The sequence below is a fragment of the Centroberyx affinis genome, unplaced genomic scaffold (assembly GCF_046629955.1).
Source record: "Centroberyx affinis isolate AG114_WGS23_722 - 3 ecotype Tasmania unplaced genomic scaffold, CSIRO-AGI_Caff_v1 ptg004426l_1, whole genome shotgun sequence".
Taxonomy (NCBI): Eukaryota; Metazoa; Chordata; class Actinopteri; order Beryciformes; family Berycidae; genus Centroberyx; species Centroberyx affinis.
Window position 1 is genome coordinate 65,575 of NW_027282103.1, and position 15,942 is coordinate 81,516.

Here is a 15,942-nt window from a genome sequence, read left to right on the forward strand (position 1 = left end):
ATCTGTTGTTGTGTTTCTGTCCTACAATTACAGCAATGGGACATCAGTTGTTTGAAAGTGAAATTGACATAATTGTGTTTCAGCCTTGTTGTTGTGATGTCAGTGTCAGAATCACCCTGATGTAGTGTTTTCGCCACTCAGTAAGATGTCTGATATAATGTTGCACATAGTCTTTTGAATTAACACTCTAGATTAAGGTTTATAAACTTACACTTTATAAAAATATCTTTATTAATCATCAATAACCATTGATGAAACCACCATGGCACCTTGTTTATTTTGCACCAGTTTACTCTACAGCAAACTAGATGAACCTGTGACCTCTACCATGTTACCACTCTTTCTTTGTGATCAGTCCAACTCCCATTCCTGTCTTTGCCCCTAACTTGCTCCTCACAACTCCCCAGCCTTTTCTCTCATCAGATGGGAACAGTGCTACATTGCTTCCAATACATTACTTTCAGGAGACATAAACCCATTACTTGCTCCTTGTGGCTCTGAACAGGAGCTGAACCCTGACACTACCCACCCAGACTTCAGGCTGTGGCTGACCAGCTACCCGTCTCCCACCTTCCCCGTGGCTGTGCTCCAGAATGGGGTCAAGATGACCAACGAGGCCCCGAAGGGCCTCCGAGCCAACATCGCACGCTCCTTCCAAATGGACCCCATCTCTGACCCTGAGTTTTTTGGCAGCTGCAGCAAGTCGGTCAGTGTGTGTGTCTGTGTGTATGTGTAGATGGGTAGGTGTATGCGGTTTGGGCTCATATGTGGACTGAGGTACGCCTGCCTACTGTACAACCTCTTACTCTTTAGGAGTGGAATATAGGTGTGTTTGTACTTATTCGACATACCTCTCATGCCTACACCACTGGGCGTCTTCTGTTTCTTCGTGTGTATTTTCACCCCCACTGTGCATTTCAAAGTGTGTTTGGTTTTGCCCATGGAAGGAAGAAATGTCCACCATTATTTTTCCTATGCTGTACTTTCCCTCTGTGCTTCGATTACCAGTTTGTTTTTGTGTGTGTGTGTGTGTGTGTGTGTGTGTGTGTGTGTCTGTCTATCCACTCCTCAGGCTGTGTTCAAGAAGCTGCTATATGGCCTGTGTTTCTTCCATGCTCTGACCCAAGAGAGGAGGAAGTTTGGACCTTTGGGCTGGAACATCCCCTACGAGTTCAATGAGACCGACCTCCGTATCTCCGTGCAGCAGCTACACATGTTCCTCGAACAGTACCAGGTGGGGATGCTAGGGATGCACTAAATAATGGTAGTCTTATTGGATATCCTTTTTAATTATTACTTTTAAATTTTGCTTTAATTAATGAATGGGTTTTGTATTGTATTAATTGAAGAAAGCACTTTGTAATTAAATTGGGGCTAAAACTGGGTATTAATATCAGAGAGTTAACCCAATACTGAAATTCGATACAGGGTGGGAAATTGACACCCAGCACAAGTCAAATTCTGGTAAATGTAGTTTCCAGCCGGTAAGTTTGTCTCCTCTACAATTTGGCAGATAACCAGCCATCATTTAGAGGTCCTAAAAATCTATTTGGATGGTAAAAAAGTAGATGGTGTGGTGATAATTGGGATTTTCTGTGTCCTGTGGACAAAACGGTAGATTCCTGCCTTGTATACCATGGTAAAATACCTCTGTGTGTAGCATGTGTAGGAAGCAAGTTGATTTTTGCCTTTTTCACATACAGAAAGAAGTTGGATCTCTCTAATGGGCAAAAGCGGATTGTACAGCATTCATTTTTGTCAGTTAACCTAAAAGATAATGGTCGAAGTTATTCAGTACAAGTAATTGATCAGACCAATATCATTATCGCCTAGGAAATAAAGTTTGATAGTCGGCAACAGTTTTGAAAAGGATGATGCCAATTTTGACATACATTGCTGCATTGTAGCTACATTGTGCATGTGTGCACACAGGCACAGATACTTAACATACTAAACTTTACTTACATAGTACATACACATCATACATTCGTCAAACCACATAAACAGACACATGTATAGTACGAGCATGTACTTGCTGTAGGTTACGCGTGCAAATGCAGCATTCTCTGATACTTTACATAGTGTACATAGAGTATCTTTTTCTTGCACACGAACACACACACAAACACACACGCAACATCCACTCTGTATATTGAAGATCTAAGCCTATAACATACATTCTGACATTTACAAGTGGTTCCCTCTTCACTCAAGTGTCCTTTTCATCAGTCATATTCAAATTCCCTCTTGACATTTTTCCAACCACAGAAAGTGCTCCAACCCGCTACCACCCCCGATCCCTCTGCTGCAGCTCCAAAACAAAGTGGCAGAAAACCCATCAAGAGTATCTTTTTTGAGTTCACTGACATTTCCCTGTGTCTCTTGCTGAATTTGCAAGTGAAATCCCACCCCCCAGAAAATGCCATGTGCACACCCCCACCCCCGCCGCCCACCAGTACATCCTTCATCCTCCTTCATATATTCTCCAAGTGCTGAACTGAATTTCAGCAAATGTTGTTATTGAAAAAGGCATACACAACTCAAAGAATCACACACAGTGAGATCCAGCACACGTTACACAAAGTTCAATTCCTTCTCTCAGAATACTTGAGAGGCAGATCTCAATATGATCCCCAAACACAGGGTGATGACTGGGTCTCCATGATGAATGCATGATTTCCTGCTCCTACAGGAAGTGCCCTTTGATGCCCTCCGCTACATGACTGGCGAATGTAACTATGGAGGGCGCGTGACAGATGACTGGGACAGACGGACGCTGCGCACCATCCTCTCCATCTTCTACACCGCCAATATCATCGAGGACCCTGACTACAAGTTTGACCCCAGTGGGCTCTACTACGCACCAGCTGAGGGTGACGTAAGAATGCAGGGACTCAGTTACAAAAATATTCTTTGGCTTTAACCTACATACCATCGTACCATAATTTCAAGGAATATGATTAAAAAAGCTCATATCTATAGCATTCATACTTTGTAAAGTGATGAAGTGGATTTGGTTGTAAGCACAATAATTTGTGCATAGGATATTTACAAATCAGGCCCACAGCCCTTACTCCATTACCAGGCTACAGGGTAGTTCACCTAGAGAAGGGCCTCAGAGAAACCTATATGTAAAGTTGTTTTTTTAATTTGAGATAATTTGACGTTTTTGAGATGTGGAACAAGCAGCACAGACTTTGCCTGTTCATTTTTGCTTATATATGCATTGTTCCTACCTTCCTAGCAGAGTGACAATTTTGAACACAGCAGTTATGGTGTCCTGAAATAAAAAATAAAGAATGGCAAAGTTGAGACATCGATCCAATGCAGATTTAAAATTATCTTGCAAAGCTGAATTCCACCTATCACTTTTGAGATAAGTCAATTAGGATTTTATGATGTAGTGTGGCTGCTCAATTAGATTTCTCTTATTCTTGTTACTGGTGTTAAATTTAATGTTAATTAATGTGACAAGAGAAAAGAGCGAACCACCCTCTGTGTTAATGGACGGGCAAGCATTAAGCGCTGTTCATATGATTTGATCGTCATCTATGCAGAAACATGTCCGTTGTTCACATGTGTATCCAGTATGGATTCATTATGACTTGGGGTTCTGACACATTGCCTCTTGTCACTCATAATGATCGATTAACAGAGATAATGTACTCTGAAAGAGACTGACTCAAACTGAAAATGTCATAAATTTTCCACATCTCCCAATCATACACTGTGCTTTAATGTAGCTTTGACAAGCTGCATACAGTGTGTCTACGGGTGGTGATATTGAGGTACCAAGGCAAATTTTGATGGATGCTTCCACCAACAAATAATGAAGTAAGATACAGGTTCAAAAATCTATTTCAATATTTCCTGACAATGGGGTTTTCCTGTAATTCAAACAGTAGAGCTGAAGCAACTCTTTTCCACTGAGTTACTCAAAAGCTGCTCTGTGTATCACCACCTTAAGAGTAAAAGAAAACTTAAGAAACTCATTTTGATGTTTTTTTTTTTTTTAAGACGAAGTATATTAAATGACTCTCACAGTTGCTTAGCACTTTCTTTGAGCTACCTTTAAAAAGTCATTAGGAGATAAAATGTGTGTAACAAGGCACAGCGGGCCACCACCATCAGTGCGGTTTGATATATTTGTGAACACAAGTGCAATCTACGGTATGCTCCATTTTATTTGGCATTTTCTCCCCCAATGCCGCAACCCCCCCTCCAACCACATCTTTTATTCATGAACTCACATTTACAAAGTCATTATTATAAATGTCAGCAATCTAAGGAGTCGACTTGTTTTTCAATGAGCGTTATTACTTGGGATGTTTCCTGGTGTTGCGTTAAAAATTGTCCTCATGCCCACCCACCCCCACCCCCCACCCCCCTCTGGTTTTGCCTCCCCCTTGCAGTACAACAGCTACATAGAATACACCAAGTTGCTGCCACTCAACCCGTCACCAGAGATTTTCGGCATGAACGCCAACGCAGATATCACCAAGGATCAGGCTGAGACACAACTACTGGTCGACAGCATCTTGCTCACACAGGTAAACATCCGGCTAGCCAAGGCTTGCACAGCAACCTGGAGCTGGAACACACCAAATGCCACATTGATTACCACACATACACATGTGTATTTTTTTATGTACATATACCTTTCCAGAAAGCAGACATACATAGTGAGGAATGTTTTCAGGACTAAGCTATTACTTGTAATATTCTCACATGGGCCATTGCAGTCATCAAATACAAAGCCTCTAAGATTTGGGTACAGGTATGATCATGTATTAATCTCTGCCATTCTCTATAGCACTGACAGTGATACATTATCTTGAGAACTAGTAGCCATTTTGAATAGCTGAGTGTCATTACTTCCCTTATCAACACTGTACACCAGCTGCTCCATCGGTGCCATTCCGCTGACATGGTACCAAACCACTCAAACAATAACAGGAATGCGATCCAAAATGAAGTGACCTGGAGATGCATGACCAGAGAACCTGAATTCTAAGGGAAAAAGCATCCTGGGCAAAGTGGCATTGCGGCCTGGCAGGGGAACAGCTGAAACAGGAAAAGTTAGATCTGCAGTGACTTTCAATGCCAGGAGCCCTGGGACGCCCCTCAAACCAACGTACCTCCTATTGGCCAATGTCCCAGATAGTCAATGGGACATGTCATTAATTTGCTTGGTAGATTTTCAAATGGCATGCATTTGCAAACACACAATGATACTCTCACAAATGCAACACACACATGCACACACACACTCTCTCTCTCTCTCTCTCTCTCTCTCTCTCTCTCTCTCTTTCGCACACACACACACACACTGTAGTACACACATAGCACTGAAACACATTTATATAAACACTTGAATACAAATTCACACATGCACACAAACACACTCAGCATCCTCAGTGTCCTCACACATCCTTCCCTTAGGTCTCCAACCTGTTTTATCAGTATCCTTGCCAGCCTTTAATATTGGATTTCCTTCCATTAAAATTTACCATGCAACATTAATTAGAAAGAAAAAGAAAATCTATTGAATATTTCAGTTGTTTGTAGAGAGATGTCTGAAAGAAAAAAAAAAAAACTCTGTCATTGTAGGTTGTCTTTCTTTGACACCGCAAAGACACACAGTATGACTCACAGTAGCTTTGGAGGAGTCCTGTGATCCAAGCTCATTAAATCTCAGTTCTTTAAAGTTAGACCAGGTTAGCTTGCTGAAGATTACATCTTACCACTACCGGTGCCACACATCGCTTACTGCAAAAAAAATAAAAAATCTAACAGACTCCACATCAAAACCTACTCGAAGATAACAGAAGTGCAGTCTCTCCTGCAAAGGGCAAAAGGTATATTTATTTATCTATCCATTTATTTATATTAAGATACAGAGTAGAGCTTCTCACTTGGCAGAAAGTTGCAAGCAGCCAAAAGTTTAACTTGTCTGAATTCCCGGGGGAATAGAAGTTGAAATTTAATAAGCGCAACTGTTGTAGGAGCAGACCAGGGTGTGCACACATAAACATGCTGTAACTCTCTGCTTCACATAGCCCACTAAACCCACTGACTCAGTCTCTTTCAACTACCAGTATATGTATACCATCTCAGACACCAAAAGCACATTCAGATGGATACAGACCTCAGATGCTACAAACAAATGAAAAATATCTCCAGGGCCATCGCCACTTAGACTTCACAAGTTAAAATTAGAGCTCAACGGAGCCTGGCATTCACACACACACAGCGCTCACCAAGATTAATAATGGCTTCAGTCATGTGTGAACTTTATTAGCATCTAATACAGTCCCATCAGTCTCAATGACCGATAAACAGGGAGACGCTTCAAATGGAATGAAACAGCTATTTGTCATTCCCCTACTGTAACCCCATTGCCATTAGCCAATGATTATCCATTACCGTTGGCTTGTGACTGAGCATCAAGTAGGTAAATACTGCAAGTTGGATGGAGGGTAAATGGGAAGAATCACAGATTAGAATGAATGATTATCAGAGTCACAGGAATTATTATGTTTGTCTCAGATTCATGTGAGAGGAATAGGGGAAAATGTGTGTGATGCTTGCTCACCATGGTTATCATCTCATGGTTTTATTGTGCATGTGAGCGTGCACACGTGTATGTGTGTGTGGGTGTGCTCAGAGGGAAAGCTTAAAGTAAGTACAAGCACAGGACCTCTTCATCAGAGTGTTATAGTGGTAGCTGTAGGCTAGGCTGAGAAAGTTCTCCTGGTTGAGAAAGGAAAGGTACAATTAAGCCGAAACTGATTTCACTGTGGTATTCCAAGTAATTTCAAGAAAGGTCTAAAAACTTGAACTTTTAAATGTCAATCTGATCTGACAAAAATTATGAAAAATATGCAAAGGTAATTTACAAAGACTAAGTGAAAGATAAAGGCTGGAAACTTTAAGTCTTTTCTAGGAGCTAAGTGAAAGCCTCTTAATATGAGGGTATTTTCAGAGATAAAATGGCACCAGTGGAAAAGGGTCTTAAAAAAGAAGAGAATCATCTGACAAGTCAAAGACAGCAAAAGATAATTTCCAAAAAACTATGAATTGTCAAACCAATCTGAACCACAATTGCTGCCACCCCTTCTCATCCATCTTCTCTCGCTCTCTGTCTCTGATCAGTCCCGTTCTTCAGGCGGAGACGCCAAATCCTCCGATGACATGGTCTTTGATGTGTCAGCTGACATCCTGAGCAAGCTGCCTGCAGACTTTGACTTGGAGGCAGCGATGCGGCGCTTTCCCACCAGCTACAATCAGAGCATGAACACGGTGCTGGTGCAGGAGATGGGCCGCTTCAACAACCTGCTGCGGACCATCCGAGATTCCTGTGTCAACATTCAGAAGGCCATAAAGGTACACAAGAGGAGTTCGCACAGGGGAATGTGAAAGAAAATTGCTATTACATTATTACATTTCCATTCAGTGAAGCCAGAGAAAAACATCTTTGCTGAATGTAAAAGTAAGAGGTGACAGGAAAAACAGTAGAGAAATTGGGTAACATGCAACAAAGGAGCTGGACTCAATCTCAGTGTGTTTCAAGTACACGGTATACTGTCAGCATTTGCTTTTCTGTGACAAAAGTGTAACACCCAAATCCAGAAAAAATGACATTCTAAGAAGCTCTATTTGCAAATAACTCCAATAGTGTTTCCCCTAGAATTCACTGTAGCAGCAAGGGTTGGGAGTAGTTGAGATTCTGGGCTCGCTCCTGATGCTATTTCCAGGATACTTATTGTTTGGATACTTATAGCATGATATATGGCCTAATGCACTATAAATGCCCTAAATTGGTTTGTTTTGAGTAAACAGTAAGGCCAAATGATGAATTTTCATTGATTTTACATTTTCTCAGCAGTGGAGGCCCACCTCTGCTGAATGATTATAGGAGGAAAATATCCTCAGAGATTAGATAAGCATTCAATACCACACTCCAAATGGCTTTTTAGGCAGAAACCAACAAAGCACCAGTCCAACAACATAATTTTCTATTAGTTGAACCAGGTTTCCTTAACAGGTTTTGAAAGGAAGGAAACATATTGAAAATGACTTTGACAATTTTACTTAAAAAATAAAATAATCAGTTATCAACCAATAATCATGAAAGTTTGAGGAAAAGTCTGGAAAGTCTGCTCCCCAGAGTCTATATATGCTACAGTATTTTGTATGCAGCTAGTAATATTATTAGCCTATAATAATAATAACATTATTTATATAGCACCTTTCTTAACAAGGTTACAAGTTGCTTTACGATAAAATGAGAAGAAAAGAATTAAACTAAAAACAGTAAAACACTGAATACAGATAATAGATAAAGGAATAAAACAAAGGTATGAGCAAGCAGTACAAGAGTAATCAAAGGAAGGAGCTGAAACATACATATACCAAAACCTATAGCTAAAGGCATAGAAGAATGAGCAAGAAATCTGCAATATCCAATAAATTGCTGTCTAGAAATGTATGCAATTATAAAATGGAAAATATGTAGGAATCCTGTTGAACCCGTGAGAACAACTGGGGCGCAGCAGCCACCCAATCCTCCCCCCCCCAGCAGCCTTCTGTTCAGTTAGCGGTCTTATCTCCTGCAGTGTTTAGAAGAGCTGAGCCCACCCTGCCACAGATCTCTACTCTCGCCACACCATTACGCAGTGTCTAACCACTTCGCTGTGTCTAGGGCCACATAGGAACCACTGGCTGTCGAACACTCTAGGAGCATTTAATCCCCTGCAGTAGCTCAGTCAGAGCGCTAAAGACCGTTAGCTTTATAATTCATCTCAAGGGAGTTAAAAGGGTTAGTTGGTTAGTCTGCTCAAAATGAAAAGTCTTAATGTCTTAAGATCTAGGGATGCACCGGCAGTACACTTTCCTGTCAATACTGATTCCAAGGACTAATCCATTAATCCATTGGCCAATACCAAGCAACAATTTAATCCATTACTTATATAGATATAGATTTAGGCCATCAGTTCAGGGTCGTTGGACAAAAATGATTGAGACTTAAACCATCTTTTTATCTAACATCCATCCACATATGAAACCATTAGAAAATGAAGTTGCTTTGATTTGTGGCAAGTTACATTTGAGTCCTGGCATGGGATTTTAATATTAGGGTAATTCCGTAGCACCATTTATAACCCTTGGCCAAATATTCCACTCCAGTAAAGGTATCATGTATTTCTTTTCAGATCGCAAATGTGACCCAACCAAAGTGGTAGAAATAAGGGTTTTTGCCCAGCTATTAGCATCAAATATACATCAACAAAGTCAAAACTCATTTTTTCTCCTCCCAAACAGCTTGCCAGCTGTCAAACAAAAGCAAGTGATAACAACATGTTCAAAAAAACTAAAACAAAAACCCTGCATCAACACAATTTAATGTCTGTCTCTTTGTGCCGTTTAGTATCCAAAGTCCTTACCATGTGCTCTGCTTTCTAAATGGCAATGTGAATTAAATGAGTGCAAATTGAGATGCATCAGTCTCCTGGGATTGAAGCGGAAAGAAGTCAGGTTATCAGGATGGGGAACAAGCTCGTCGCCCTGCCTGCTGGTATCAAAGCGACCCTATAGAGCGATAAGGGTCCCCATTATGTGGCTGTCTGTCACCTACATGACGAGCTTGGATCTCTCTCTCTCATACTTGCGTGGCTTCAGTAGCTGGAACAGAGCCTGAACAACTTCACATGTTCAAGTGGTGAAGATGCCATTTATGCGCTGGTGTGTGAGCTAAGCCTATCTGCGTATTTATCCACTTCATGCTCAAATGATTCTGAAAAACAGGCTCAAAGCATCTGTGATTTTTTTTTTCTCTGTAATTATACACATGCGTATCCTGTATGCGTGTTTGCGTGTGTGTGTGTGTGTGTGTGTCAGGGGCTGGTAGTGATGTCTGCGGAGCTGGAGGAGGTGGTCAACAGCATCCTGAAGGGCCGCATCCCTGGCATGTGGATGAAGAAGTCCTACCCCAGCCTCAAACCCCTGGGAAGCTATGTCAGCGACTTCCTGGAACGACTCAAGTTCTTACAGGTACACTCACCTGTCATACCGCTCGACATCAGTCTTTGAAATATGAAACATGAAAGAAGTAAATTAAATTCAGTCATTTACAACTGCCGAGTTAATTAAGGTCTTCAAAAACAAAACAGCCTCAAAGTCTAAAACATAGAGGAAGGAGAAAGGGAGAAAGGAGGCTAGGATGGGATGGAGAAAGACAGATATAAAGAAAGAAAGAAAGAAAGAAAGAAAGAAAGAAAGACGTGCTTACCTCTACAGTTATTTAACATTGGGTTTCCATTCTATTTGACACTGAGGCTACCATAACCACCCTGCTTAAAAAAATAACATAAAGTTTGGTAGCCACAGTTATCCAAAGCACCTTACAGTCTGATTAGTGCATGCATTTTCTTTAGTATGGGCGGCCCTAGTGGGAATTGAACCCTGACTTTGGCAGTTCCACACCACACTCCACCCATCGAGCTGCACAAGGAGCAGAATCTCTAATCCTGGTGTCATGCTCTTCCCACTGAGCTACACAAGACCACTTATTTCACTGTGGCTCATTAACACACAGAAGTTAAGGGGATCCAGTAAGTAGTGTGCTCCTCACCCACGGTCAGAGTTGGTATGGGAAATGACCTGTCATGTGAGTCTGCAAAGTGTGTGTGTGTGTGTGTGTGTGTGTGTGTGTGTGTGTGTGTGTGAAATTCTGTTCAGTCTTTGCAGTAATAGGTAGCGAAACTTTGTATCAGAGATTGTGCTTTTTGTATGTGTTAAAAGTCCTTAAACCACTCTATCATTTCATCATCTCTATCATTTGAATTTAGCATTTTTTGACTTGCAATATTTATTTTTTTTATATTTTCAACAACAAAAAACAACATTTATAAGGATTGCATACAAAAAAATGAAGCATTTCAAGCGAGTGTGTGTGTGTGCATGCGTGCGTGCGTGCGTGCGTGCGTACAAATGCACATATCCACTCTAAATGCCAGTGTTAAACTCTGGCCAAACCATGACTGGGTACCCACCACAGGAAGAATCAATTGGAAAGTAACGGGCTGCTCATCTGACTGGCTCATCTGATATGTACTAGCAGACAGGCATGCATTCCTAAACACAGACAGACTAATGGATGGAGAAATACATTCACAAACACAGACAATATTCTTCCATTTCCTTCCTATTATCTCAGAGTTGGTGTTGCTCCAGAAAGTCTGAGGACAACCCAGCTTGAAACCAAGAGTTGTTCGGCCAAGCTTGAACAGAGCATTAGGAGTATAGGTTTTTGTGATCCCATACCCTACTAAAAAGAAGAGGAATAGATCATTTGGCAACTCAAAACACAAATTTATGAACAATTTACTGATGATTCTGACAATAATTTTAGCCCTAACCCAACCAAAACAGAAGCAGTTACAGTGGAAAAACTCAGCTCAACCTGTCCCAAACTCATTGGGTCCAGTGGGTTTTGGTCAAATTCAGTTATAAATGTCACTGTCTTCTCTCCCTTGCTGTGTGTTCAGGATTGGTACGACGACGGTACGCCGGCTGTCTTCTGGATGTCAGGGTTCTTCTTCACCCAGGCCTTCCTGACGGGTGGCCAGCAGAACTACGCCAGGAAGCACACCATCCCCATCGACCAGCTGGGCTTCGACTTCGAGGTGCTGGATGACAAGGAGTACAAAAAGCCACCCGAGGACGGTAGGATACTGGTGGTGGGGAGAGGAGGAGGAAAACAGGGTGGGCAAAGGAAGGGAGGGTGGTTTTTGGGGGAGAGGGAAAGGTGGCAGTGTGAAGGTTACGGAGGCAGGCTTGTGACCGGAGGGTTGCAGGTGCACCCCAGCTGATCAGTGGCCAACAGTGGAAGACTATGGTCGTCCTGGGCAGCTGTCAGGTGGGGAATATGTGCAACTGTGTGAATGTAACGCAGGACATTGCTGGAAAGGTGAAAAAACAAAAAAAAACACCAGGAGGATAGAGAGAGCTTGAACTGCGTTAGAGAGGGAATGAAAAGCGAAGGAGGGCGGGCAGAAACTAAAACAAGAGGAAAATAAGCAGCGGGTGGTAGAGAGGATACAAGCAGATGAGAACCGACAGATAAACAGACCGTCAGACTGATGGAACGAATGAGAGAGGCAGAGTGTAAAGGGGAAAGAAAGAGAGACAGAACCTAGCGGCCCCTCCTCTAGTCTCGGGGTCTGCATCAGCCCCTCGCCGTGCTCCTGGCTCCGCTATGGGAGTCTCAATCAAAGCCTCGCATAAAGCCTCATCCTCGATCAGACCCCAGCTGGGATCTCATCACGCTGACACACACAGCCTGTACTGCCATGCTAGAAGTTTGTGTGTGTGTGTGTGTGTGTGTGTGTGACACTGACAGTATCTGAACAGTCAACTTTTTTTCATTCTTTTTCCTACCATGTTATTAAAGAGAGCTTACATGCATTCATGGAAAAACAGAAAAGGCACGTGTGTTTTAGGTCAGAGGTCAATTTAACTTGATTCAGGAAGGATTTTCTTACTTTCTTACTTTGCCTACTTGTCTCTATTGTGAACATGTGACTTTGTTTTAGATTATTTAATGCCCCTTTTTAAGCGAACAACAGGGAAATAAAACATGGATCTGCAACCGGATCACCTTTGGGTTATGTTTACAAGAAAGCCTAACATGTTTTTGCTGTATTAACATATATTTAGCCACTGGTTTGTCTTGGGTTTCATGGATATCAGCTAGAAAGGAGGCATGCCAAAATGTAGTCAGGATTTTTTCCTTTCAAAGTTGCCACTGCTGAGTGTTGTGTTGTGTTAAGTGATCTATCTGGAGTGTTTTATCTCTCTGTCAGGCTGACAGTCAGCTGAGGTGAATTCCTGCCCCTCATGTCACTGGCGATGTAGTAGAGGAGATTCAGCTGTGAACGTTTGTTTAGTGATTGGCACTGGTGTGGTCTGAATCAAGCTTTTTAGAGACAACCTAATTGTAAACTGATTAAGCTATAGGTTCTGTGTTTATTACTACATTTACATATACATATATATATATATATATATGTATATATATATATATATATACACACATATATCACACATATATATATATATATATATATTTTACACTAAATTTGTGTGTGTGTGTGTGTGTCTCAGGTGTGTACATTCGAGGGCTCTTCCTTGACGGTGCCCGTTGGGACAGAAAGACCAAACGTCTTGCTGAGTCGTACCCCAAAGTGCTGCACGACACCATGCCTGTGGTAAGAACTGCAACACAGATGAGTGAAGAACAGCTAATGCATCAACTGATTGATTGACTGACTTCATTCAGTACTTAAGGATTACTTCCATTGTGGTTCGCTAAATACACAGTTTTTCACTGCCGATATTGATTCCAAGTAGTAACTTTGAGAATCCCATGAAACACCAATACTAAACAATATAGACTTATTTTGGACGGAACCATTTGAGATGCAATTCATTTTTCGCCATTAAGGAAACATTTAGCATCCCTGCATTTGTGCTGTGATTTCTTTTTACACGTGGCTCTTAGTATCAGATTTTGGTACTGACGAAATTCTGTGAATTTCTACTGTTATGTCCTATTTTATCGTGATATCAACCCGAAATATATCCGATACCAGTGTTGGCATTGGTACATTTCTAACTACAACCACTTTTCAACATGGCACCTGTTTTTCAATCGAAAAAAAAAACAAAATGTGCATCATACGAGAACAATCAAGGCAACAAGTCTACCTTAGTGTATATAAATTGTTTTTCCCATCGTCCAGAAATAACTTCCTTTTGCATTTGGAGGGGCACACAGAGGAATGTGGAGGTTTACAGTTCATATGGTTTGACAGCTCAGTGTGGGCAACATATTAAGTATAAGATCACCTGGCAGTATATGGTGAAAATCACTGAAGGCAGCAGTTAACACCTCAGTCTAGTAAAAAAAAAATCCTTATTGTTGCATAACATTTCCTTACATAAGCAACATTGGTTTGAGGGGATGGAGATTCATTGAACGTCTTCCTATGAATTCCTCTGGGCGTCAAAAAAGAGGAGGAATAATATCTTTCCATGTATCAGCTTATGAAAATGGGGCCGATTCCATCTTTATTCCGCTTGTAAACTCCTACGAGGCGTCTCTTTTTTTTTTATCAGAGAACAATGCCACAAGCCTCCAAGGAGAGTGAACAACAACCAACAGAAGAATAATAGAGTAGCTGGTGTTCTACCAGGAGGATGTTCACAGCTCCTTGTTCTCTGGACTCGGTGCAGAGCAGCAGTTTCAGCACTTTGCACATTACGCCTTTAGAAAGTCTGTCTCCTTTCCCCCTCACATCCTCCCTGGTTTTCTAAGGGCTTCATTAATTAACACAGCTCGATATGTTGTATGAATTTTGCACCCCGTAAGAGATGGAAATAAAATGCCAGCGGCCGATGGCAGAAAAATCACAGACGAATTAGGACTGATTGCTTTGTGAGTTTTCTGTTTTTTGTTTCGTTTTGTTTCTTTGTTGTTGTTTTTCGTTTTTTTTTTTCCCTCTGTGCTCTGTCTTGCCCTCACAATGCATTTAGGGGTTATGAATAATGCACAAGACTGATGATTTTGAATATTCAGACATTTCAGGGCAACTTATTAACGGAATCAGTTTTTGACAAGAGCGGAACTTAATTAAAAATGTGTTTATTATTTGTGGGGGGAAAAACACAACAGAGGTTGCTGTGGCTGGCTTTGAAATGCAAATCTTCATAGAGGCGCCTGTTATGGAACTGGATGAGTATTTTTCTGGCTGCAACTCAACAAACTGTTTTTTTTTTGTAAAAGATGTTTTTTTTTTTGAGTGGCCCAGTTTATCCCTTTTGCATAACCAAGGCCTCTTAATAGCCCAAGGGGACTCATCCTTTTTAATGCTATTGTTTTAAAAGTTTATGTCCCCAAAGTTTCTATTTGTAATTTAACAGTTGTAGAACAAATCAAGATCAGAATTAGTTCCCACTAGTTTTCATGTTTGGCTTTCGGTCCTGACCTTTGAACTAACCTTCCCTCTTGTACAGTTTTAACTTATTTCTCTAAATATAGCCACCATGATCATTTATTTGTCATGTAATAAAGGCAGGAAACTATCCTTTTTTTATCCACCAGCAAATTTGACTAGCCACTTGCATTATTTTGCCAGCCAAATAAATGCTTTGAATGGGAAACAACCCCTAAATGATGATGACTATCTGCCAAAGTGCCTGGTAGAGTGTACAAACTTGCAGCCACAGGTAAAATTTTCATGTCATGTCATGTCATTTGACCCTCTGTCAGCAGCCCCTGTCTCCTCTCTCTATTTCCCTGTCAGATGTGGCTGAAGCCTATCAAGCGACAGGACATCCCCCAGAGGATGTGCTATTTGGCGCCCGTCTACAAGACCAGCGAGCGTCGCGGCACCCTGTCCACCACTGGTCACTCCACCAACTACGTGATCGCCATGACGCTCAACTCCAACGTGCCCGCGGAGCACTGGATCAGACGAGGGGTAGCGTTACTCTGCCAGCTCAGCTCCTAGTCTCTTGTTTTGTTTTACACCCTCTCTCTTTTCACTTGCATTCATTGTTGAAAGAAGTGCATTTAAAAAGATAACAAGCCACGCAGTCTCTCTTGTGTTTTTACACAGTAAAATGAGGAATTTAAATGAATAAGGATGGTAGATAAAAAAGGATAGGTGACCATTCCTATGTTTTGTAACAGAGTACTGTTCAGAAGCAATAGCACTTTAATGTAATAGTTTAATAATTATGGTAAGTATGGTACTCTCATTACAGTCTATTTAGAGATGTAACTCCTCTGACATGTCAACCATAACATGACATAGCAGTGGAGCTTTTTGAAGATGTAAGTTATGGGGCTTTGAAATTCACAAAAAATAGACTGGT

At 41.3% G+C, this 15,942-nt stretch overlaps 1 protein-coding gene across 1 annotated transcript in view; it reads left to right on the forward strand.

Annotated features, from left to right (window-relative positions):
- The window catches only part of dnah7 (dynein, axonemal, heavy chain 7), a gene marked incomplete at its 5' end in the record, with an annotated part of 73,888 nt that extends 58,313 nt beyond the window's left edge, over window positions 1-15,575 (forward strand). Inside the window, 9 exons of the mRNA XM_071543963.1 lie at window positions 506-706; window positions 1,073-1,234; window positions 2,693-2,878; window positions 4,413-4,550; window positions 7,156-7,386; window positions 9,901-10,053; window positions 11,550-11,727; window positions 13,168-13,271; window positions 15,369-15,575. Coding sequence (XP_071400064.1) covers window positions 506-706; window positions 1,073-1,234; window positions 2,693-2,878; window positions 4,413-4,550; window positions 7,156-7,386; window positions 9,901-10,053; window positions 11,550-11,727; window positions 13,168-13,271; window positions 15,369-15,575 — 1,560 coding nt within the window. The remainder of the gene's footprint in view (window positions 1-505; window positions 707-1,072; window positions 1,235-2,692; window positions 2,879-4,412; window positions 4,551-7,155; window positions 7,387-9,900; window positions 10,054-11,549; window positions 11,728-13,167; window positions 13,272-15,368) is intronic.
- Between the last annotated feature and the right edge of the window lie 367 nt (window positions 15,576-15,942).